The sequence below is a fragment of the Pempheris klunzingeri genome, chromosome 1 (genome assembly GCF_042242105.1).
Source record: "Pempheris klunzingeri isolate RE-2024b chromosome 1, fPemKlu1.hap1, whole genome shotgun sequence".
NCBI lineage: Eukaryota > Metazoa > Chordata > Actinopteri > Acropomatiformes > Pempheridae > Pempheris > Pempheris klunzingeri.
In genome coordinates, this window is record NC_092012.1 from 34,897,744 (window position 1) to 34,924,483 (window position 26,740).

The 26,740-nt window shown below is 47.4% G+C and overlaps 1 protein-coding gene across 2 annotated transcripts; it reads left to right on the top strand.

Annotated features, from left to right (window-relative positions):
• Nucleotides 1–1,202: 1,202 nt before the first annotated feature.
• On the top strand, nt 1,203–24,612 carry tent4b (terminal nucleotidyltransferase 4B). 2 transcript variants are annotated; one of them, XR_011585903.1, is made up of 13 exons: nt 1,203–2,090; nt 14,151–14,274; nt 17,021–17,067; nt 18,020–18,140; nt 19,331–19,438; nt 19,825–19,953; nt 20,174–20,387; nt 20,493–20,619; nt 21,031–21,134; nt 21,235–21,461; nt 21,571–21,717; nt 22,387–24,402; nt 24,433–24,612. XR_011585903.1 is itself a non-coding variant. In XM_070853787.1 (12 exons), exons 1-12 carry the CDS (start codon nt 1,534–1,536, stop codon nt 22,543–22,545), a joined length of 2,064 nt encoding a protein of 687 aa, XP_070709888.1. In that variant the 5' UTR covers nt 1,203–1,533; the 3' UTR covers nt 22,546–24,612. The 2 variants fall into 2 exon arrangements, 1 of the variants encoding a protein (XP_070709888.1); XM_070853787.1 differs by having other exon boundaries at nt 22,387–24,612.
• Nucleotides 24,613–26,740: the final 2,128 nt, after the last annotated feature.

Consider the following 26,740-nt stretch of genomic DNA (forward strand, 5'->3'; position numbering starts at 1 on the left):
AAATACTCCCTCCACCTCTGAGCATTAACCCCACACTCTGCTGCACGCCGTGGTGGCTCCTGCAGCCGTACGCTGAACCGTTTCCACTGAAAGCTTCCTGTCAGTAACGCGAAGTGACTGTCCAAACCGAAAATAGATGGGGTGTCAATAACACCAGTAACGTAATGATCAATCAGTGTCCAGACTGTGCTCTGTTTTGTAGCTTATCACACACGGTCAGTGGTAAAGATTAAAGGAGACAACTTTTCCTGAGTTCCCACAACTTTTCAGGGAATGAAATTTGATTTAATGAAAAATATTTCAAAGATAAATGTAAGGGAGCTTTTGTCATCTAACTATGAATGAATACCTTTTCTTTTTTTAAATAAATGAATCCTGATTTCTTAAGCATTTTCTTGACTCTTTGCTTGTCTTTTGAATTAACTAGCACACCCAAGGATTTATATACCTGCTACCAAATATTATCCTGTTCAGTGAGAGCGAAGCTGAGCTGTGAAGGCCGCTGAGCAGGTTCAGGTTTAGCACTAAATACCACAGGTGCTACAGGTGCAGTCACCTGATGGCAGCAGGGCATGGTGTTTTAAGTACAGCTGGTTAGAAAGTTAAACTTCATCTCTTCTGTTTTACCAGAAGGTATATGACTTTTGGAATCATAATGGAGGATTATAAAGGAGAACTTTTGTTGAATTAATTCTAGTAATGTTTTATTCATATTTTTATGAAAGAACTCGCTCCATATCAGAAATAATACTGAGCTTCATCAAAACTTTATTTGAAGAGACCCCTCAGCCATTATTTTTGTGTTGTGTTTTTCTACATCCATCCATCTTCAGCCGCTTATCCTGAGTCGGGTCTCGGTGGCATTTCAGTACATATTCTGCTTACATTGTGACATACATCGTGCTCTCACTCTTCCTCTTTCTTTTTTTATTAATTGAAGTACAGACTGTGCAGCATACATCTCCAGCAGTCCAGCACACAGTTTAAATGTGAGAGCAGAATTAAAGAAAACAGAGTAAATATCGGGGGTGGAGGGGGGGGGTGACCTGTTATCGATTCACTCTGATCATAAAATAATAAATCAAACGTTGTTACGTAACAAATAAAAAAGTGTGTTGCGTAACAGCCGTGGCTCCGCCCCCTCCGCCCCGCGCATGCGCAGTAGCAGCGTACACGCCGCCATTGAGGGACCCACGATCAGGAGGAAAGGGTCAGAGAGGCTCTCCGACAGCCAGCAGCAGCAGCACGTTTCCACCGCCTTCAAACTCTTCTCCGGCCCGGCCTACCGCCTCTAACAGCCGGCCCCGGCTCTCTCGCCGTCCCCCGCGGATGATTGTGACTGACAGCGGCGTGTGTCGTCGGTACCGAGGACGGAGTTTTCAGCAGATTACAGAAGTAACGGGCAGCTAGCGGCGGTTATAACGAGGCTATAGCAGGCTAGCTAACGTTAGCTAGCGACCTGGCTAGCTGCACACGAGCTGAGCGCTGCTCGGTGGAGGGCTGGGGGGGGCGGTGTGCCTACAGTGCCGTTTGATGGATCCGAGAATCGCCTGGTTTCAACCAGAACAACGCGGACCCGCTAACAACCTGTGGATGCAGATCTGGGAGACGACCCAAGGGCTCGGCTACCTGCATGTAAATAACAGCTACAGCGCCGGACCTCAGAGCCTCAAAGCGACCGTGAACGGGGCGTCGGGAGCCGTCCTCACCGGCAGGAACGGAGCACCGGACTCTCACACCGGCGGCGGCGAAGGCAGGACTCAGGGGATGTCGACCTCTGTGGGGAACGGAGAGATACCGGAGCAGCGGGACTTTATACCTCTGGAGACCAACAGCAACCACAACCACCGAGCCGCGGGCAGGGGCGGTGTCGGCGCAGGGGGGCAGCAGCAGCAGCAGCAGGGCAGCGGGGTCGCCGTGCTGTGGAGGGGGCTGACGGACGGACAGCCCAACAAAAGGAAAAGAGACAACAAAGCTAGCACTTTCGGATTCAATTCCAGCCTCTTGAACAGTGGCTCCAGCACGGGAGGCTATGATGGATACGCTGGCACGCCGTGGAAAGTCAGGAACTACTCTGAGGGGATTGTTGGGTGAGTTGGATAAAGTTGGACCTGCAGGCCTGCACACTGGCACTTATTTACCTGTTGTTTCACCACACACACACACACACACACACACACACTGACATGACACACGCGGGGGGGGGGGGGGGGGGGGTGAGGCTGACAGGCACTCTCACCCCACCCACTGAATCTAACTCACTCTGTAAGGTAACACCCAAACGACCTGTGAGAGTGAGCCCGGCCACATTCTTTAAACATTAAGACACTTCTCACTGCAAGCCTGGTGTGCATTTTAGTGTGCATTTCAGGCACACTTTAACAAACCATGTGCTAATTTTTCCAGCACTCATGCAAAAGAAAACTTCCAAAGCTGCAGGAGGTTTAACTATTTAGGAACAAACACACTGCACCTTTGCCCCACAGCAGATGAGGCTTTGGGGTATTTACTGTAGACACAGAGCAGGGCAGCACTGACCCACTTTAGCCCTGCCTGTCCAACAGCACGGTGTTCATTAAGGGGTCACAAACCTGCTGTTAGATAAAGGAACGTGGACACTGCTGCTCGGTAAGGTGCATGTTTGATTTAACCGATCTGTCAACACCAGGTTGTGTTCAATAGAGTGTCACCCCAAGCCAGAGTGACACTTTTACTAGTCGTGGATCTCCTCATTGGTCCCTCTCCAGCCTCCTCAAGCCCACACACACACTAGACAGGCAGCATTTCACAGGAACACCCCCCCCCCCCCCCCCCCCCCGATGTGTTTGCCAAAGTTGTCGAAACACAGTGCAAAGTCAGAGTCTTTAAAGTCAGCAGGAAGTTGTGCATCGTAAACACTCAGCTGGTGTGACACAGGTAAAGGCTGGAGGGATTATTGTTTATGATTGGCTCGTTGCTCAGTGGCGACCAGATCACTTCCTCTTCCCTCCCCTTTCAAAACACCCCCCTAATGCTGAGAGCTTAGCCCACGTTGGCTACCCAGCATGCGTTAATGATGGGGCAGAGCGACTCTTCTCGCTCACTTCTGAATCATTCAACGTCGACGGCGTGTGTTGGGTTAGGAGCTGTGGACGGCTTGGAGTTTGCTCCTGTGTGAAGAGCAGCAGCTGTGGTCGGCCTGAAATCAGCCGGTGGGGCTGCGGTACAGCTGGGACACGTTTACACACTGCAAAGAGAATGGAAACACAAACAGAGACTTGTCAAAACACTCTCTGTAATGTCAAAATATGGCTGAACACTTTGCCTCCTTTGAAATGGTAATTATTAGAGTGTGACAGGGACACAGAAGAAATGGATTCAGACATTCGCTGACTAAATGAGGGTCTGGAGCATACTGAGCATACAGATGGCCAGAGGAAATGTAAAACATGCCGCATGGCTGGTTTTTATGGATCTTGTGAAACTGTGATAACTTGATGTTATTGAAGACATTGTAACTAATGATTATTTTCATTGCTGATTAATCTGACGTTGCCAGTTTTCAAATAATCAACTAGTTGTTTGGTCAATAAAATGGGGTGAAAAATGTCCACCAGTGCGTCCTAAAACCCCAGGTGACGTCCTCAAATGTCCTGTTTTGTCCACAACCCCAAACATGTTCAGTTTACTGTCGCAGAGGAGGAAAGAAACCAGGAAATAGTCACGTTTAGGAAGCTGGAATCAGAGAACTTTGACTTTAAAAATGAGTCAAACTGATCAGGCGGTTATCAAAACATTTGTTGGAGCTCTAATCGTCGCTGATTGAATTTGATCAAACTATTTGCAGCCACCTTTAAAACCCACAGAGTGTTTGCTGCTGAACAGAGAAGATGTTGGGTGAACTTTAGCTTGAATGCTAACTCCTCTTGCTGTGCTAACACCTGCATGACGCCAACAGGTAAAAATCTGGCCCAGAGATGATTGCTCGTAAAACAGTTTGAGGTTTACGGTGTGTTTGACGTTAACGCTCACTTTAAGATGTTTTGGTTAATTCGGCGAGGGAGGGATGTGTTTTACTTGAGAGCTAATAATTTAATGCCAGGCCACAGGTTATAATACAAGACGTTTGCTAACTTGTAACCAGCTCCTTTCTTCACCAGTGCTGCTGTTTTAGATATTATAGCTGGGGGGACATATTTTGGTGGGTGGGGCTCTGCTTTAAAGACCTTTGAGGTACAGATACCCCCACCCCCCCTCTTCTGTCAGACATGTGTACACAAGCAGAGCAGAGTGTGGAGCTGCGGCTGATCCTCATTTATAGTTATATGGAAGCTCTGTGTTTGCATAAGGACATTCTTCAGTGATTAGCTCTGCTAATACCAGAACCTGAAGCTCAGAGCCTCGATCACGCTCAGCCCCACCGAGGGCTCTCTGCCTAACCACACTCTGCTGCCTCACAATGCCAGCACGCTCTGTGGCATTACAGGAAATGTATCACAAAGTGCACATGCACACACCCTCAGTGCTGCATGCGTGTGGACGTAACGGCTGCTGTGTTCAGTCGTGTCAATGCTGCAGTCAAATCTCCTGAAATAAAACGTGTTTTGCTGCTTTGGAGGTGCAGTGTGAATGTGGGATGTTGTTGGCTATATTTAACATCAGCGATCGGCTAACTGAAGGACACGGTCGGTCGCCTACTGCCGTGAACCTGACCGTCACAGGCGGCAGCGCTGATCAACGTGTTGTTCATGAACGCCAGTGTTTTGGTGAATTTGCACAACCCGCTGTGGCCACGCTGCTCGCCTGATTGGCTCTTGTTGTAAGTTTTGGCAGGTTGATTTGCAGGTTTACAGCCTCACAATGTGGCACAAAGCCTGAGTCAAACAGGCACAATAAACTCCACTCAGTCCTGACGGTTTGGGCGGTCGGGGTTGTCGGGTTCCCTCAGCGGCGGTGAGGAGTGTTGGCACCGAGGCAGCAGTGCAGTGTTGTAGTGGGCAGGCGGAGGTAGTGATGTACTTCTTGATTTTTCAGATGGATTTTATAAGGAATTAAACATTTAGGAGCTCCTATATAAATCTATATTTCATGCTGTCGGTATTGTAACAGGCTCTCCATTGGATTTAGAAACCTTTTTTTTTTTTGCCATGTAGGCGTGGGCTTCCCTTTTTTACCGTCATGCAGGGAGTCACATTAGGTTTGACCGTTCACTCAGTCGTGTAGGGATAAACCTGAGAACCACTGTTGCGTTTTAAATGTGAAAGCAGCAAAAAGGGGTGGGAGTAAGCTCATTTTTTCCCGAGGACCAGGCCGTACACTATATTTGGCCATGGGGGTGGCTTCAGATGCCGAGGCATGTGCTTGTTTGTGTTTTGCGCTCCGCTCCCGGTCTTTGTGGAGCCGTGAAGGTCCAGGCAGCCTCTGTGTTTACATGCTCCACACGGCCTCACTTCCACCAAACAAAGCCAGCCCTCTGAGAGAGAAACCCGAGCCCCGTCAGTGTCCGTCCAATCAGACGGGGAGCTCTCAGGGAGTGTTTGCACCTCGTTTTCTGGCGGCGTAGGACAGTGATTTAGACTCTTTATATGGGCACAGGAAGTCAGCGTGTCCTGGGAGAGCTGTGGCCCACTTCTGTCCTGCTGGACCGTGTCCTGGTCTGGTGTTGAGCTGTGGGTTTTTATTGTGTAGGCAAGATGAAATGTCCCAAACTTTGAGCTGTTTTATAGCACAGAGAGAGGCTTTGTGAGAGGATGGATCCACTGCATGAGTCTGTTGTTTTCCTCCATCACTGGCCGCTCTGAAATATCCCTCAACTTCATTTATTTCTGTACAGTCAACAATAAACCTGAGACTGATGCTTCATGTCTGTACGACCTCATCTAAGAGGTAACGTTGGTCAGTGAACCACAATAATTTGAAGATTGTGTCACAAAAGAGAAGAATGACAAAAACCTGCTGTTTTTTCATCAGTTTTTACTAAATAAGCACACAGAACATATTGATCCTAATCAATTCTGAATGTAGAAACATGAGCCAAATGTTTCTCAACAAGTTTTTACATTGTTGACTTTGTGAGATTTGTTCATTTTATGAGCAGAATGCTTTTTCATAGTTTAATAATACAATACAAATAGTTTTTTGTTGTTGTTGGCATCGTTGTCACCTGGATACACTATACGTTAACTTACATACACCATTTTTGTTCAGATCTGCCAAGCTGAGAGATTTGAAAATGGCCCAGCGTGTTTTTCCCTCGACAGCCTAACTTTGGAGCGTTACTCAACCCTCTTCCCAACAAACTAACCTGACCTGGTTAGAACCAGAGGATTCCTCAGGTCGTCTAGTTTCATGTGACACCAGGATCTTCACTCTAGCTCTGAAACTGAGCCCGCTACAGACTGTGAAACACCGTGGCCCCTGAACCTGTATTCATATCCAGTTAAACTTTCTTCAACTATGAATTTGTGCAGGTCGCAGACTGAGTGGTTTGTAGCCACGTTAGCTGGCGTGTTAGCTAGCGTTACACTCCTGTTCCAGTCCCAGCACACACACACACACACACTGAAATTTGAATGTTCTCAGAAAACACTAGAAACATGAGAAAAGGCTTTGGGAGGGAGCAGGACTCTAACTCTGGCGAGCTTATGGTTAGCTAGCGTTAGCTCAGGCAGCCTAGCCTGCCTCTGTCTGCTACACTGAGGAACACCAGGCCGGTCAATCAGGCACCAACGTCTCCTGTACATAATAATAGCTGCTGTAATTATGTGTATTTAGTTAATTAAAAACACTTTTTGTTTCTTTTGTTAATGTCCATGTTCACATGCATAACCCATCACATGAGTCATGCATGTGTGTAGCACAGGTTGCAGCTGCACGGTTGTGTTTTTAGAGCTGTACTGCACGAGGACGCCTGGTCTGCAGCTCTCGTGTTAAAGACTCCACATCCCGTGCCAGTGAACGCTACGGCACGAGCCTCTGCTCTGTTCTCTTGACGTCTGGACTTTAATCTGTTGAATGTCTTATTCTCTCCGGGGAACTTACTCCTGTGGCCCAAAATGGTAGTAATGACGGAGCAGACTGTGCTTGATTAATTTTAGTGGAGCCTGGCGTTGGTGGCTAGTTGTCGGCGGTGAAGCAGAACATCACTAGCAGGCTAATGAAATGTGTGGTTAATAGCTCACTGATGAGTAGCCCTGGCCCGTGGTTTTACTGCCATTTACTGCTGCTGTCTTTTGGAGATTTATGACACCCAGCGCTAGCACACAGATAGCACCTCTGTGACCGAGGCTCCATTATTAGCAGTGTGCTTCATCCAGCCTCTGCTGGCTCCGACATCCATGTCACGCTCCCCTCTCCCTCTGCTCGCCGCCCGGCTCCCAGCCAGAGAGCGTCAGCCTGTGGAGGGAGAAACAGGCCTGCATGCTGGTCCTTTGGACCGTAGGTGAAACAGCACGTGTGGGCAGCGCTCCATAACTCAGCCTTCCCATGTGTAGTGAGGAATGTGTTTTTTTCCTCTTCCTGTCCAATGGAAGCCCTTCCTGCGCTCCAGACTGATGCAGTCAGCAAGTGACACACATCATGCTGGGTTTCTTTTTTCTCTCCCCAGGGCGTGTGTCCAGACAGTGAACGGCTGGACTTCACCAGTTTCCCGTTGTGGTCTAATAATAATAATAATGTTAGTTTGTGATGCTGCCATAAGATCAGGTGGTGGTGTTTTAGCACCAAAATGTGTAACCACAACAGCTTAAAACGCTAAAGTAACCAAAAATAATTAGTTTATTTGATAGCATGATGTTATATATGTGAACTAAGTGCTGTGTGTGTATGTAATAAAAACATAAATACAATAAGATAGGTGAACCAGAGCGATGTAGGGTTAGCCTAGCCCCAGTGACTGGCAGGTTATCAGACACACCAAACCTAGTATTACCATATTTGTAGTGTTGTCCGACCACAGCGCTGTGCTGCATCACTGAGGCAGGACCAGGCCTCCGTGTAAGCGGAGCCGCTTCCTCCCACCGGCCAACGCTTAGCACCCCGGATCGGTTCATTGATGAAACATTAATGAATGTGCCATCTGCGAGACACTGACACCTCTGCCTCTGTTTGTGGTTGTCCTCATTCTGAAAAGCAGTGTGTGATGTGACTTGTTTGCCTTCTGGCAGCGCTGTCAACCCAGACCCAGCAGTGTCGCATAACACACACCGCCCTCCTCCGCCGCAGAGCCTGTCCAGGCCCAGAGTGTAGAGCCAGTTTGAAAACAGGGTCACCACGGCCGACTCTTTCTGGGACAATACGACCACAACAACAGTGGTCACAACTGCTTCGCCAGTGGATCAGAGCTCAGTGGCCTGAACCCCGTGGCTCAGACAGGTGCTTCTTCACACCTGAACGTTACGTCTTGATGCTGTCCCAGCATGCCTGTGACTATTTAATTTTTAAGCTTTGCTGCAGGCCCCTTGACAGAAACCTTTGTACTGTAGTGCCAGAAAATATTTGAACAGTCAGTAAGTAGAGCTCAGTGTGATGTGACAATAACCTCTTTTTCCTTCATCTGACCCAACTTAACAGATGGCTCTGGTTCACATGAAGGCATTTCAGCACCACACCCAGTCCTCCCTCCCTCCCTCCCTCCCTTCCTCACTTCCTCCCTCCCTGTCTTTGTTTTTTTGTTTCACCTTATTTCTGTGTCTGGCCCTCTACCTTTTCCTCCCCTCATTCCCTACTCTCCTTTTGCCTTAGCTGTCTAGTGTTTTCTCTCTCTCCTTCCCGTTGCTCCTCCGTTCGGCCATGTGAAAGCTGATTTATGCCTCTCTGACAAGTTGTTGCAGCACCTTCACGGGGAGGCTCTGTAGCTTATTGTGCAGCAGCATTTCATAATACAAACTCACAATGATTTACGTCGTAGAGATGAAAAAGTGGATTGCAGTAGCTGTATGAATGCACTGAGCCCACTCTCTCTACCAACACCAATATCAAAACATAAACCCCAGTTCTGTTCTAATACCAAGGCCAGACATGTGTGATTTATTTATTTATTCACTTATTTATTCAGGAAATGTTAGAGAAAATCAGAAAGGAATGAGGGAAGAGATAAGAAACAGGGAAGTGCTGTTCCTGCAGGCTAATGCCTCAGGAGAATGGAACGAGGACTTTTCTGTTCTGCCATAGAGTGGAGCTGTGAATTGTCACACCCATACCTATAAATGCACAGTACGTCCTGTCCCGTACATATCTCTCTAAATGACTGGGAGGTACTGAAAATGTTGGAATTGGCCCTTTAGATTGCCTCAGCAGGCAACTACAAACAAGCTGCAATGGTTACAACATTATTTGACAAGCTCAGATTGTTGTTCTAAGTGTGTGACAGCATTATGGAAAGGATCCCTACAGAGAGAGACCTGGAAGATCCTTTTGGTTTAACCACAAACAGCACACACACCAGACTACATTCACTAAAACAGGGATTTTAGAGAACAGGACACAGGAGCTGCTGGTCTGCTGCTGCCTCCATCAGTTAAATTGTGTGTTTTTTGTGTGACTCACTTTGTGTTTTTAAAGAGTTAATATGCATCCAAACTAGCGTGCTAAAACACCAAAGTCACAGCAACTAAACCAACAACTCCTGGGTCATGTGAGCTAAAATCGCTGTGTTTGTGAATGTAGTCTGGTGTGTGTGCTGTTTGTGGTTAAACCAAAAGGATCTTCCAGGTCTCTCTCTGTAGGGATCCTTTCCATAATGCTGTCAGACAATCTGAACCTGTCAGTAGCTAAAACATTTTTAAAAATGTTCATTTAATGATATTTGATAGAACAAACCATTTATCTGTCATGGAAATAGGTTTGAACACTTCAAAATAAACACAGTCCTGAGATCACTGACACTCAGCGTGTGCCAGACTCTCTGTCAGAAGAGTGTTTAACTCTTGGTTAATCCTTCTCTCCCTGCGTTCAGTCACCAGATTTGAATCACGCGCACAGAGGAAAAACACAGTCAGCCTAAAAACAAGAGATGTTTTCACTGCAGATGCACCAACATCAGTAACCATGACTGGCAGCATTTCAGTGACAGTGAAGTAATCACACCAGAGGGAAACGCCAGGCCACAGTAGAAGAAGAGCTGGGGAGGAGAGAGAGAGAACATTTCTTTTCCTCCTGCAGGAGCCTCGGCTCTCTGGAAACCTGTTCCACCAGATTACGTAACTTTACTATGATACAGGCAAGTGGGATTATCCGATAAGCAGTGCCAAGGGTCCATGTTCTCCCGGGCAGGCTCAGCTCTGAGCTGTAACCTGATCCTAGAGGGTGGGGCATGAGAGGTGATTTCTACAATCGCTCCTGTCACGTGACCGTCAGGCAGCAGCAGTGGCCTGTTTGCTGTGAAATGAAACCTACTGGAGCTGCTTGTGGAGTGGAAACGCTCACATCTCAGGGTGTCAGCGAACTGAAAGGGCTGTGATAGAGAGATGCCAGAAAGAAAGCCCTCTTTGTAGCTCAACGTTTGTGGAAGTTTTTGGCCCTTAAAGCCAAATCAAACCCCCAGTTCAGCTACAGGTTGTTAGAGTAACTGTGCTTGGTGTTATTCTGTGGGCTGAGACAGAGCTGAGCTGCGTTCTCTCTCTCCAGATCTGCACTGACGTGGTGTTTGTGCTGCCTGCTGAGTTTCTTTTACCCTTAAATGAAACCTAATCTTTCTGGGATGGAGCCTCCGCTGTGTGCACAGGGGAAAGAGATGTGTCATTAAAATTCAGCATGGTGGTCAGTTACCATGTCGGAGGAGTGGCAGCTCATGCAAACAGAAACTTTTTGACTTGTTGAGACAAACTAACAAACATGAAACTATGTGAAGAGCAGCTTCCACTTTTCTGCCACATTTATCGGGACACTTCAGACAGAAATTCCCTCAGTTATAAGATGGATGTCCAATACATGATAGAAACTTTCCCACGTTGGTCAGAGGCCAGAGAAATGAAACCAGGTGGTAACGTGATGTGATTCACTGGTGTTGTTATGGACTGTTTACACTGATTCAGCCTGTCCAGCCCTGTTGAGTAATAGTCAGGGTCAGGTAGTAATGAATTACATATAATCAGCCCAGATTACATTTAAAAAAACATCTAAATGACATGATAGTTACACTGTCAATGATTGTTACATCTTTAAAATGTGAAAGTTTAAAATTATGAAGCTTTTTTTTCATGATAAATCAGTGTTGTTGTTGTTGTTTTTCATCCCCCGATGGCTCACCTGGTGGAGCGTTTACCTCTCTGCACAGGTAATCTTAAAAAAACCTTCCATTTGTGCAACAGAACCGTCCAACATGTTGCACATCACACCTGTAGTCACACCTGTAGTCACACCTGTAGTCTGCACCAGCTCTGTGTCTGTGAGGGTCCTTTGATTTGCCGACTGTTGTATGTAAAATTAATTTTATAAATTCAGCTGTCCTGGTGTATACTCCACGTTCAGGTGGAGCAGTCTGCACGTGGCGTGGCGTGGCGTGTGTTCAGCGCGGTCTTTGTGTCGACCACTAAGCAGTTTGGCTGCAGGAACTTGTGCGTGCGGGTTCGTGTTTTTATCTCAAGGTCACCGTGGTCGTTTTTGGATGCGGAGAGGAAGGTTTTATTTCCTGCGTGGTGAGCGGCACTGAGCTGGATCCTGGACCTCTGTGGGTCAGGGAGTCTGAGACCAGAGAAATTCTAAAGGTGAAACCCAGCCCACTTTGACGGCTGACAGGTTAAGACTGCTTGTTACATAAACCCCAGACAGCACACACACACACACACACACACACACACACACACACACACACACACAGAGCGCTCTTTGGGGCGTAATCCAAACAACTGTCAGTCAGCCCTGGTGGCTGCTGGTGCTGTGGTCTACGCTGCTTTGTTTTGTTGCCTTATTTCATTTTCAAGAGCAGAAATATCACTGTGGCTGCCTCGTTCTGCCGTCTGCCAGCGGGAATGTGCCTGTTATTGGCCTGATCTGGGTCTGTGTGCCTCTGTGTGTGTGTGTGTGTGTGTGTGTTCTTATTTGTCCGCCCACAGAGACTTGTCCCCTGCGTCTATGTGTGTGTAGACAAAGCTGGACGGTGGAAAGGTCAGCCGTGTGGGCAGAGCGACCCATTCCAAGGACAACGTGGTGCCCCGACTGAGGACAAGTTGTTGTTTTCCACTGGGCCGACACGGAGACGCAGCAGGGGCTCCTGTCGGGTTCTGCTCAGCCCTGCTGCTTTACCAAAAAAGAAGTAGTTGGTTTGGGATAATAAAAAAAGCGTATTTTTTGTGCTGCTTCTCTTTGGGACGATAAAGCTGTTGGTGTCATAACAAGCTTAGAACAAACCGTCCTGGTCAAAACGCTTTGACCCTTTTGAGATTGAGACTTTTGTTTTCTGTATTTCAAACACTGAACCATAAAAGCCGCTGCTGCCGCACCGGGACAAACATTGACCAAGCTCACAGTAAGAGGAAGTACGGTACAGTCTCTGTCCCACTGTCACTCACTGCTGGGTCTGATCGGGCACTTCCTTGTTTACCGCTGTAAGTTATGTTTGACTGTGGACGTCGTTTTTTGCTGACACGCACCCACGCGCTGAGGTAAATACCTGCGTGTTATCACAGGTACGCTTAGATTCACGTGGCGACGTGTAGAGAAACACATGGAGGGAATAACACAGAGGAAGGATGTACAAAGTCCGACCACAGTCCACTAAATAATAATAAGTAAATAATACAGTCCAGTAAATAATTTTCCAGCCTCTCTTTAACCCTCCTATGATCCTGATTGCCACCATGCCCGCCCTTTACCCCACCCCCCCGCCATGCCACCCGTCTGGGAGGGTTTCAGTAATTATTAACCTTCAGTCCTCTCAGCCACTGTACAGCGCTGTGTGGAGGAATAATGATGATTAATGATTTATGATTTATGATGCAGGCACCTCCAGAGGCGAGCTGATAATGGAGGTACTCAGAGAACTCCTTATACGTATTTGTCCAGGGAAGGTCGACGTTTTCAGCTCTCAGCAACGCCCTGCAGCTTCTCGCTCTGCTGTTACATAAACACACCATCAAGACGCCGCTGCTCTTTTAGTTATAGTGTTTAATGTCACATTTGGATTAACTGTGGAAGGATACAGTAGTTTACCAGCTACCTTGATTTTGGAGCCAGAAGTGATGTTTTTTGAGTTTTTTCTGTATGTTTAGACATGACCCTCCTCTGATTGGTCAGTGAGCAGGTAGCCCCGCCCCGAAGCCGCCCTCTTCCTGGTGTATTTTCCTCTAAATGAACGTCCTGCTGTGTCGGTCTTCAGACATGCCCCTACATCCTACCTCCCTGCTTCTAGCACCGTTACACGGACCACATCCATCTGCTGACCTCGCAAAATGAGACACCTGGCAAACGACTCCAAAATGCTTCTGTGGTCGATTGGCCACACACACACACACACACACACACACACACACACACACACACACACACTGGTAATCATACAGTGTTTATTAGATGTCTTTGATTGTTGGGTGGGCAGAGGGACGAGGAGGCGTCTGAGGTAACAGGTGTCCTTATGAGGAGGATCAGATCAGTCTGATTGCTGTGTGTGTGTGTGTGTGTGTGTGTGTGTGTGTGTGTGTGTGTGTGTGTGTGTGTGTGTGTGTGTGTGTGTGTGTGTGTGTGTGTGTGTGTGTGTGTGTGTGTGTGTGTGTGTGTGTGTGTGTGTGTGTGTGTGTGTGTGTGTGTGTGTGTGTGTGTGTGTGTGTAGAGGGGGGGGGGGACACAGCTATTAGCCAAGTGCTGTCAGTGTGGCTCAGTGTCTGACTCGTGTATCTGTGGCAGTGACTGTTGGCGCTGCATATTGTGCCTTTTTGGTCTGCTAGCGGGGGGGCGGACCGGGAGGACGAGAGCACCCCTGGTTGTGTTCACTCTCCTCTGTCTCATGGCGAACATGACTGTGATGCCAGGACTCAACACCAACTCTGAACAGTGGTTGCCAGACAGGCGGCCAGCCTTCAGATTTTGGTTGTCGAACCTGAAAAAATGTCTGGTCACTTTTTATTTGCCTCTTAAACTTTGTGTGCTGTTTATTATCCAAACAGAAATGATTCTGGAGCAGGTTATTCATTCATTAGATGACCACAAAAGAAACTTGTGCTCTGTGTGCTCTGCAGGTTGCACGAGGAGGTGAATGACTTCTACGAGTACATCTCTCCACGGCCGGAGGAGGAGAAGATGAGACTGGAGGTGGTGGACAGAATCAAGGGAGTCATCCACGACCTGTGGCCCAGTGCTGAGGTACACATCACCCCACTCTTTTAAATGGTCATTTTCAAACCCGGGTTTGAAAACGGCTACGTTGCAGCCATTGCAGCCCGTTTGGTGGCTGCTGGCTGAGGTGATCTACTGGACCAGTTCCAACACTTTTACTACCTACCAGTCATTTAAACACCAGGATGTGTACAAACAGAACCCAGGTTTGAGTTATCCTTTAATCCTTATTCTTTTTTGGGAGGTTTATTTTGGTTTGGATAAGAGGGTGTGCCAAACCTGATTTCTCAAAGAGCCTCTGATCATCACGGTGAGAAAAAGCCTCTGGCTGTTGAATATCTTGGCTGTAATCTGGCTGTAATTATGTTGTTTTGAAACTGTGACTGTGCTGCTTGGGACACAGCAGTGTCTGTGATTTACAGCGCTCACAGTGTGTCTATGAGCCGGGCAGCGTGTGATATGAAGCTGACAGATTTAAGCTTCAGCCTCTTGTTTCCTGTTATCTCCCCGCTGCACGGCTCTCTGTTTGGGTCACGTTATCAGCGCCACCTCAGGCGTTCTTGTTCCCACTCACTTAGATCCTGCTGATAGAGCAGCGTGCTTCAAAGAGAGTCTGAGCCGCTCCTAATTTAAGGACCGTGACGCCGTCCCGGTCCTGCCCAGTTTTACTCCTTTTCCACTGTGGAGCCAGCGAGGGCAGCTTGGTCCTCCGCTCAGCGCGGTGTTTGGTTAATTGATGAGTTCAGACGTCCAGCGGACACTCACGAATGTTTCCACGGTCCGCTGCCAGGTATGTAGCAGGTATATATGGAGGCCTGTCTGGCTCAGCTGTACCCGAACAAGCTCATCCACTGGGCGATAAAATGTTAACGGTTATTATCTGGATGTCATTTTCCTCAATAGAAATACAGAAAATGTTCTATATAATTAAACCACTAGCAGAGGAGGGGGGGGTCAATGTCGCTCCATCAACGCCACCTGTTGACCGTCATTAAACAGGAGCAGCAGAAGAAGAAGATGATGGAGGTGAATCCTGTCTGAGTCGACCCACAGGTCTGGACCAGGATCTGAACCAGCACAGAGTTACATTATGATGTGTTCTGGTCCACTCAGTAAAAATGAGTGTTGGGAGAAAGTAAATTAAAACGTTATCATGATGCCTTCAATGTAATCTTTTAAAATTTATAAATACCTGAATAAATTCAGTTATTTTAAAGGGGAAAAGATGTTAAAACAATATATAACTGAGGGAGTTCTGACCCGTTTGACCTCCAAACACTGATTCCAAGTAGCTCATAAAACATAATCACAACTACTAACTACTAAGATATTTAATTATTGTTATTATTTGATATTTAGCTGAAATTAACTTTCACTCAGGAGCAAAAATCAGCCTTTAAACATGGAAGAAATAATGACTTGCCATTTATTGTGATTAAATCTCCGCGTCATGGTGAAGCATGTTCGGCCATGTTGCAACAAGGAAGGAAAAGTTTGACTGGAGCCTCGAACGCAGCTCTGCAATCAGCTTAGCCGTGGACACGTGGTTGCGGCCTTAAACAAGGGTCCGTCCTTCTGGCCGGGGTGGGATGTAGGGAGGTGGTTTAGGGGGGGTAAATGTAGGGTCAAGGCTTAAGTCTATTTCCGCTCAGACACCAGTGTGTGTGCTGAAGGCCGATATATTTTAGGCACCTCCGTCGTGTGCAGGTTAAGAGATCAGAGGCTTAAAGGACTGTTGGTATGTAAACCAGTGCTGATTTCCACGGCAACATCACACAGTGTTTCTCAGAGGCCCCCCCCGGTCTTTAATCCCTCTCTGTAGTGGTAGTGACAGATTGAAACTGTCCTTTTACCCTGACAGGCAGTGTCACACCTCTGCAGTTTGTTTGGGCTTGTCACTTCATCTGTAAAAAAAAACATATGTGCAGCTTGGAGAACAGGTTTTATGAAGCTGAGCGTGGGAAAATCAGAGAAGGCTACGGTGATGCCCGTTTGGTGCCGCAGCTCACCCGGTCCACGCCGTGGTCTGTCCTGTCGGCGCAGAGAGAGGACGTCATCAGCAGCTGTCAGAGCAGGGCGGCCGCGGGTCCTCAAAGGGTCTTAAGATTAGTTAAATTCACATTAATGAAATGTCCCCTGGTGGCCACTGTAGCGGTTAGCTAACCTGCTAACAATCCAGTTTCTGTCTGTGAGTTCACTTCTTACATGACTTGAACTCTTTGTCTGCCGTTAATCTCCAGTGTTTCAGAGTGAGTCACGTTCACGTCGATGCTCCATCAGCCTGAACTGGTGATTCGCATCATGCCGTCCGTCGCACAGACAACAGACAAAAGACGAGCTAAAAGAAGCTGACTGGATTCATTCTGATCAACTGTCTGCAGGCTGAAGGAAACAGGACATCGTTCGCCTGTTGATAAAAGTCATGTATAAACTATAAAACAGAACCACAGTAATGACACAGGCCTCTGTTAACGTAAACTGATGCTTCCCCTCAACATCTCCTCTCTTCAGACTCTGGCTGTAACACAGTTGTACTGATTAATATCATAGGAAAGGACGTATTTGGACAAATGTTCCTTTAACTCAACCAGTTTTTGTGGCTTTTCTGCACTCATCATTTTGAAGTGTTTGTGTGATAAAAAGTCCTTAAAAGCCTTAAATCTAACTTGCTGATACATGTAGACACCCTGCAAACATGCACAGTGATTAAAATGTTCTTCTGCAGGATTAATGTAATAAAGGCTGATCTGTGTGAATCTGTGTGTCTCTGCAGGTCCAAGTGTTTGGGAGTTTCAGCACCGGCCTGTATCTGCCAACAAGGTGAGCCTTTTGGTGTCCTGAAGCAGTCTACACACACGCACACACACACACGCACACACACGCACACACACACACACACACACACACACACACACACACACACACACTGAGAGCTGGCCCCCCACCAAAAACACGTCCCTCTGTCACGGAGGAAGAGCTCCGTCCAGCCGGCCCACTGCTGCTTGTTTTGGGTTTGAGGATCAATTAGTCTAGTCATTTTTAGAGCTGCTGATCCTGGAGCTTTTTTAAAACTTTATTCTGAGAGACGCCTGCCACACACACACACACACACACACACACACACACACACACACACACACACACACACAGACAAACACTCACACACAGACAAACACACACACAGACATGTCACCTGGATTAGTGGACTCCTGACACTGTACTGAGCCTGTAATGGGACTAAGAGGTTTGTGGATGCACACACACCAGCCAGCCAGCGAGTGTGTGTGTGTGTGTGTGTGTGTGTGTCTTATCCTGGAAACAAACGAGTGTGTCTTTGTTTTTATTGAAGTGTTTTAGAATGAACAGGACCAGGCTTAAAGGGACATGTCACCATGACACCCACACTGGTAATAAGACTGTGAAGCATTAAAGGTTCGCTCCGCAGTTTTCAGGGTGAACCCAGCACATAGAGACAGCACACAGGACGTTTTAACACCACGAGACACCGTCTGTAATATTCACACGACACGCAACACAACATGAAACTCACATGTACTGACACAAAACATGGAACGAGAAACCCCAGAGCCAGAATGCTCCTGCTGCTTTATCTAAAGGTGATGTACGTGAAAAATGAAGTTACAGTTTGCTAACGTTAGCCACAATAACCTTAGTATTCCCTTAGAGTCATTGTATTTCCTTTTTCTTTGTAAGAAGCTTGTGTGATTTCAGGCGGTCAGAGTAAACATGTCGTGTCTCTCCTCTCCACCAGCGACATCGACCTGGTGGTGTTTGGGAAGTGGGAGACGCTCCCGCTGTGGACGCTGGAGGAAGCTCTCCGGAAGAGGAACATTGCAGACGAGAACTCCATCAAAGTGTTGGACAAAGCCACGGTAAGATGGCACCGTGAATAAAATACCTTCTGATTTTGGACTTTGGGTTTTTTCCCAGCGTTCATCACCTCCATGGCAGCATGAACCTGTTAGATTGAAGGTGTTTCTCTGCCTGCTGAAAAGACCTCTGCTCAGTCCCAGACAATCAGAAACATACGTGTGTGTGTGAGGTTAGCGTTAGCTTAGCAGCTCATGTTGGATGGCGTGGTTTTGTTAGGGGTTGCAGGACACCTGTAGCCTTGTCTCTTTATCTTTAACTGCTCTCCTGACGCTGGGTCAAATCATGAAAAGTCATGTTTACATTTCTATTCCTCCTGTTCTGCTCAGGTGTTCCAGCGCTTTGCATTGTGGGAGACAGTAGGCAGGTAGACCGGTCTGATGCTGACTGCAGACTCTGCTTTTCTCTGCATACTGCATGCTGTACGCTACATTTTGGTATAGTAGGCGGTCTTGAATCCAGCTGATCTGTCTTCTGTTGCATCGATTTGATTCTTTTTTTTTACTTAAACCCTCCATTGTGTGTCAGCGGCAGGTTCCTTTTAAAGAGTTTTCCAAGGCGAGGGATGAATGTTGTAAAATGTGGGTCTGTCAGTGTAAATCCTGGAGTCACGCTGTCAGGCTGAGTCAGCAGTCACTGTTTCAGTCGCTCATCAGTCTGCTGTTGACATGACAGTCAGCATCGTCTCCTTTGGTGTCAGTCAGGTTTACGAGCTGTGCGTCACGTTTGGTGCAGGCTGCTGGGACGCATCCACAGCCCTGATCACACCGGTCTGTGCACATGTATGTGTGCAGGCGTGTGTCGGTGCTGTGGTCCTGAGGGAACGAGATCAGAAGTGCGTTCATCCTGACAGTGTTGGTAGGATGATTAAACCAGCGGTTTGCTTTGGGCCTCAGGGTTTTTGTTAACGACTCTGAGCCGTCTATGAGAGATTTGTGTTGTTTTTAAACCCTGCATACATCGGATTCCTTGGTTTCCCCCTGAGTTCATGTCAGATTTAAAAGAATAAAACTTTTCCTTCAGTTAGAGATTCTAAAGAGTTTAGTTGAAGATCAGAGCAGTAAATGTGGCTTTGTGTGTGCTGTTTTGTTTCCAGCAGCAGACATGAAGTGTGATTACTGACACAGGCTTATTACAGCCGTGTGTTTCCTGTCCGACTGTCCCAGTTCACATGTGTCATGTGTGTTCTCAGGTTCCCATCATCAAACTGACCGACTCCTTCACCGAGGTCAAAGTGGACATCAGCTTCAACGTGAAGAGCGGCGTCAAAGCCGCTCGGCTCATCAAGGAGTTCAAAGAGGTACAGCTCTGAGACGCTCACTGGCTTTTCCTGCAGCCTGACGTAGACCTCACTCAGTCTGTAGCTCACAGGTGGAAACATCCGGTGGTAGAGCGGTGGCTGAAACCTGGATGGTCCTCTTCTTAAAACAAACTAATGTGTACTTTCTGTTTTGGCTGGTGGGGGTCTGATAGTGGCACCTGTAGCTGTCAACAGGTGACACTTAACATCAGGGGAAGTCTTTTAAAACAGAGATTTAATGTCTTGTGTGACGTGGAAAGAGCAAAGAAGCTGCCAGTGTTATCAGTAACCTGGTTTTGAACATTGTAATAAAACTCCTCTAGACTTTAAGGTCCTGTTTTCCACTAGAGGGCGCTGTAACAGCTGCTCTGTCTGCTGTCCTGCAGAAATACCCCGTGCTGCCTTACCTGGTCCTGGTGCTGAAGCAGTTCCTACTGCAGAGGGACCTCAACGAGGTGTTCACCGGAGGAATCGGCTCCTACAGTCTCTTCCTCATGGCTGTCAGCTTCCTGCAGGTCAGACACTCTCCATCATCAACATCAACCTGTTGTTGGTCTCAGTCTTGTGAATAGTTTCTGTTCTTATTCACCTTATAACTGTAACAGTGAACTCTTTTAGGACTTTCAGGCATTTTATTTCTCAGTTGTGTTTTGTTTAATCAAAGGAGAACTCTGGTGTTTTAAACGTGAGCACTGCTGGTACTAGAAGTGTTTCATCGTACCGTGTGTTTTCCAGCTTCACTACAGGGAGGACGTGTGCAGTCCCAACATCAACATCGGCGTTCTGCTCATCGAATTCTTCGAGCTCTACGGTCGCCACTTCAACTACCTGAAGACGGGCATCAGGATAAAAGATGGAGGATGCTACGTTGCCAAAGACGAGGTTCAGAAGAACATGATGGACGGCTACAGGCCCTCCATGCTCTACATCGAGGACCCGCTGCAGCCAGGTAGGACCGGGGGCCACACAGGGTTACAGAGAGGGGGGGACTCCCCCGTCCCCGCCTGTCTCGTCCGCATTCACACAAACCGACCACCTGTCTCGTGTCCTGCAGACAATGACGTTGGCCGGAGCTCATACGGTGCCATGCAGGTGAAGCAGGCGTTCGACTACGCCTACGTGGTGCTCAGCCACGCCGTGTCACCCATCGCCAAGTTCTATCCCAACAACGACGCCGAGAGGTGAGCTGATTTAAGATCTGCTGTCTACTAACCTGTGTTTGGACCAGTGTCACAGCGCCGCCACGGCCCGTCAGTTTATATTCGGTCAGGAAGCACCGAACGTGAAAGTCCAAGCTGGTCCCAAAGTTTTAAAGAAGAATCTGGCAGATAGTCCAGGTTTTATGTAACACGTCATCTAGCCAGCAGAAAACTGAAGGAACACAACAGATAAACGTGTCTGCCGCCGTCTTATTTGATATCGGTGCATCGATTGTAGACTTTCACTGCTTCTCGCGTCGTCACAGTGGAGGACTTCAGCTGTTCTTGTTGTGGTTGTGTTTATGTGATCAGGCCGTTGCTGCAGTGTTTGCTCTCAGACCGCCGTATGATCACTGGTGTAACTGGTGTCCGTCCTTCTGGTTCCCATCACAGCATACTGGGACGAATAATCCGGGTAACGCAGGAAGTGGACGAGTACAGGGAGTGGATCCGGAAGAACTGGGGGAGCCCGTCACAGAACGATCTGCCGCTCAACAGTACGGTCACACTCTCAGTTTCTAAATCCATAAAACATGTCGATGGTCCTGGTCTGGGCCGACGGCAGCAGGACTGACCATTTGTGTCCCGTCTCTGCAGGAAACGACGTCACGCTGTTCGAGTCCCAGCAGCTCGATGAGCGCAACAACAACGTTCCCGATGACGATGACGACGACGACGACGATGATGACGACGTTGTAGTTCTACCGTCGGCTCCTCACAGTAAAACCTCCTCCAACTCCTCCTCTCCATCCCCCTCGCTGCGCTCCTCTCCCTCCTCCTCGCCACTGTCTCCCTCGTCCACGGCCTCCAGCTCCAGCGATGCGGTCAGTCTCCCAGCTGTATAATATTGTACCTTTCATTCACCTGAGGCGACTTGGTGATGAGATGTTTGGGACGTGCCCTGTAGTCATCCACTTTGTCGGTTTTCCCCAGGACTCCGATGGCACGCCGTGTAAGACAGCCAAGCAGCAGCCTGGCCGGGGGCCCAACACCCACAGAGAAAAGTCTGCTGTCGTCAGTAACCATCGAACACAGAGCCACACCACCAGCACTCCATCTGGAAGCAACAAGGGAGGAAAGGTACGCTCACCTGTACTTTTATATACACTCATACAACACATTAACACAAACACAGTGATTTTAGCTCACAGAACACAGGAGCTGCTGCCTTGATTGGTTTGTGTTATTGTGTGTTACACAAATAATGTTCTGGATTCAGGCTAAGTCTTTAAAACACCAAAGTCACACTAAAAACACACAGTTTAACTGATGGAGGCAGCAGCAGAGCAGCAGCTCTAAAATCCCTGTTTTAGTGAATGTAGTCTGGTGTGTGTGCTGTTTGTGGTTAAACCAAAAGGATCTTCCAGGTCTCTCTCTGTAGGGATCCTTTCCATGATGCTGTCACACACTTAGAATAACACTCTGAGCCTGTCAGTGGATCAAACAAGCTCTTTTAGTGGACCTACTGTGATCAGGTGCAGTTGTCCCAAAGGATCACGTTGCAGCCATTGCAGCCCGTTTGGTGGCTGCTGGCTGAGGTGATCTACTGGACCAGTTCCAACACTTTCACTACCTACCAGTCACTCACACACCAGGATGTGTAGAAAAGTTCTCCTTTAAGACAGAAGCAGAAAAAGTGCACGGCTGAACGTGTGAGCGCCTCCTAAAGGAGAGTGTGTCACGTAGTATGTCTTTGACATGTGATAGCTGTTACACATGTTGTGGTGTTTCTGCGTGTTCCCTCCCCAGGCCAGGATGTCTCACTCTCACCAGAAGAGCGGCCACCACGGGCAGCAGAGCTCCGCCTCCAGCACCAAAAGTCATCAGAGCCACAAGCCACATCACCAGGGCAACAGCAAGAAGAGGAAAAATGTGCGCGACTCGACACAAGAGGACCTCTGCAGATAGGGATGACCCTGCCGCCCCCCCATCCCTCACCCCACCACCACCCCCCGTCCCGTCTGCAACTGACTGACTGTCCTGTCCCACTTCTGCTGCCAGACTCCAGCCTCGGGAGGTTGTTAGAAGTATTAGATCATCTACAGTATCTGTCTCTCTGTCGAGCTTTTCGGGGTGACGAGCTGCGGTTTCTAGCAGGAAACGAAAAAAGAACAAAAATAGAATTGTTATAGGAAATGGGGTTTAATTTCTTGGACCTGAGCTGAAATCACAAGGAAAACGCTCATTTGCTTCCCACAGCCAGCACCTACACGACATGCCTCTAGCGCCTCCTGCTGACCAGGAACAGTCCGGCCGGGTGTCCGGAGTCTGTGCGGAGCGACGCCCGGAGCTGCTGGCTGGAAAATAGGATCTATAATTTTATCAGAAAAAAAGAAGAAAAAAAGCAGATGGCTTAAATTGTACAAAACAAAGATGTTATGTTGAACAGCAGACAAATGTGTACACAGATTTTTTTAAGATGGTAACTTACAGATGCAATCAGTAAGAGTGGGACATAACTTATGCATGAGATTCTTTCTGTTGGTTGATTTTTCTGTTGGTTTAATCTGTTTTGTTATGTCTAAAAACAGATTATACAGAGATTTGTACAAAAAAACCGCATAAGCAAAAAAAAAAAAAAAAAAAAAAACCACAAACAAAACGTTAAAAAACACACGTGAGAAGAAAAAGTTTCATATTACCTTTTTACAAGATATACCGATTGAAGACATGTAAACGTGCACATCTCGTGCCCGCAGCTTTTTGGCCAAAGCCGAGCGCTGCGTCGGGTCTCATTGCCAACACGAATCATCAGCATCTTCTTTTCCTCCTGGTTGGCGAGCCGTGCTACAGCGTTAGTGTTTAGCCCTCGGCGAGCCACCCAGCCCGACAGGCCACCGCTGGCCCGGCCCGGCTCGGCCCGGCCCGGCTCAGCCACGCCCGCGTCGAGGCGTCAGGACCGCAGGTCACATCACTGAGGGGAGACGACGGTTTTATGGAGAAATCCTACACTTGAAAAAAAAAAAAGAGCGAGAGAGAGAGAAGTGGGTGATAATCTGTTCCTTTGGTGATTTACCCACCATAAAATCATTTGTATTTGTTAAATGTATTTATTTTTATTAATTATATGAATATAGAACGGATAAATGTATTATTAACATTAGAGCCCATATCTTTAAGTCCTATATTTGAAATAGGATAAGTTGTGGAGAGGGAGCAGGTGTATTCAGGTACAGTAAAATACCACCTTAATAATTATTTCATTGGGTTTGTTTCTGTTTATTTTATTTTCAGTGATAGTTGAGTGACCAAGTGACTTTGGACAGTTTGAGACCATTTGACACCTTCTCGGTGCGTTTTAACACGTGGCTGGTCTACCCGCCTTTAAAAGGGAGCTGATTTTTATTTGTATTTTATTTTATAAACTATCAGAGCATCATGTGAGCGCCCCCCCCTCCTCTGTCGTCACCGCAGTACAGCTCCTCACCTGTAGATGGAGCCGTCGGCCTGAATGTGAACCCACAGGGCTGGTGTTCATTGGATGGTTTACCTGTGCGTTACTTCTCTGATCTGATAGGAAACCTGCTGAGCTGAGTGTCACACTCACACCAAAGCACACCTGACAGCCCCCCCCCCACCACACACACACACACACACACACACAGCAGGACGCAGCAATAAGAGCCCCCCTGCTGTCATGTGTCAGAGTCCACACCGTGAAGCACACTAAAGAACACGGCCTCCCCTCACACCTGCTGTGGGAGCGCTGACCTACGGTCCGCTCGTCCCTCAGCGCTGCAGCTCAAAGGCAGTACACAAGTGCTGGTGAGGAGGAGGAGGAGGAGTGTGAGGAAGAGGAGGAGGAGGAGGAGTGTGAGGAAGAGGAGGAGGAGGAGGAGTGAAGTCAGCCGTGCCATCTGAATGTCCACTGACCATCTCTCCTCACCGCAGGAGGCTTCAAACCCAACTGTACTCATCTGAACCGTGTTTCTCTGCAGCTATTTCAATTCATGCAATAAAAACAGTACAAACTAACACGTGTGCACAGACCAGTCCATGCTTCTGTTTCAGTGCTTCGCCTCACACACTACACGCTACATGCTACACGCTACATGCTACACACTACACACTACATGTTACATGCTACATGCTACATGTTACACACTACATGTTACATGCTACATGTTACACACTACATGTTACACACTACATGTTACATGCTACATGTTACACACTACATGTTACATGTTACATGCTACATGTTACACACTACATGTTACATGCTACATGTTACACACTACATGTTACATGTTACACACTACATGTTACATGTTACATGCTACATGTTACACACTACACACTACATGCTACATGTTACACACTACATGCTACATGTTACACACTACACACTACATGCTACATGCTACATGTTACACACTACATGCTACATGTTACACACTACATGCTACATGTTACACACTACATGCTACATGTTACACACTACACACTACATGCTACATGCTACATGTTACACACTACATGTTACACACTACATGTTACATGCTACATGTTACACACTACATGTTACATGCTACATGTTACACACTACATGTTACATGTTACATGCTACATGTTACACACTACATGTTACATGCTACATGTTACACACTACATGTTACATGTTACACACTACATGTTACATGTTACATGCTACATGTTACACACTACACACTACATGCTACATGTTACACACTACATGCTACATGTTACACACTACACACTACATGCTACATGCTACATGTTACACACTACATGCTACATGTTACACACTACACACTACATGCTACATGTTACACACTACACACTACATGCTACATGTTACACACTACACACTACATGTTACACACTACACACTACATGCTACATGTTACACGTTACACACTACATGCTACATGTTACACACTACACACTACATGCTACATGCTACACACTACACACTACATGTTACATGTTACATGTTACACACTTCCTTCATATGTTTAAAAACGGTGGAAAGAAAACAGTTACAATACAGTTCAGGTGTTTATTTCACTAAACTTTGCCACAGCTGTCTCACCCCACAGTTGTCTGTCCTCAGAGCTGTCTGACCCCACGGCTGTCTGTCCTCACGGCTGTCTGACCCCACGGCTGTCTGACCCCACAGCTGTCTGTCCTCACAGCTGTCTGTCCTCACAGCTGTCTGACCCCACGGCTGTCTGTCCTCACGGCTGTCTGACCCCACGGCTGTCTGTCCTCACGGCTGTCTGACCCCACGGCTGTCTGACCTCAGAGCTGTCTGACCCCACAGCTGTCTGTCCTCACAGCTGTCTGTCCTCACAGCTGTCTGTCCTCACGGCTGTCTCACCCCACAGGTATCTGACCCCACAGCTGTCTGACCTCAGAGCTGTCTGACCCCACAGCTGTCTGTCCTCACAGCTGTCTGTCCTCACGGCTGTCTCACCCCACAGGTATCTGACCCCACAGCTGTCTGACCTCACAGGTATCTGACCCCACAGCTGTCTGACCTCACAGGTATCTGACCCCACAGCTGTCTCACCCCACGACTGTCTCACCCCACAGCTGTCTCACCCCACTATTGTACCAAAATGACAAATGACCTGTAGCTCTTCTATAAGGATCCAAACTTACTGTCTTCATTAGAAGTAGTTTCACATACAGGCTGTAACAGAGTGTTTCTACTGAGTGACATTAGTACTTTTACCTCAGTACTTCTTCCACCTCTGTACATAATAGATACAGTATAATAATAATAATAATAATAATAATAATAATAATAATAATAATAATAATAATAATAACTAAATATATAAAACACATGTATATGTCATGTATGTATATTATTGTATATTGTGAAGTGTTGATCCTGCTGTTTAACTTCAGGAGGAGAGGAAGGTAACAGAGGTGTTAGTACTGGTCTGCAGGTCTGAGTACTTCTACTTAAAGTACTTTAAATAGGTGAGACTGTGGTGATGTGCCCACGTGATGCCGCCAGGTGAGATTCAGGAAGTAAAACTTCTGTCAGATGAATATATTAAAAAAAGGGCGCGTGTGAGCGACGGAGGGGGCGGGGCCTGGGCCGGAGCAGCGCGCGGACTAACGGCTG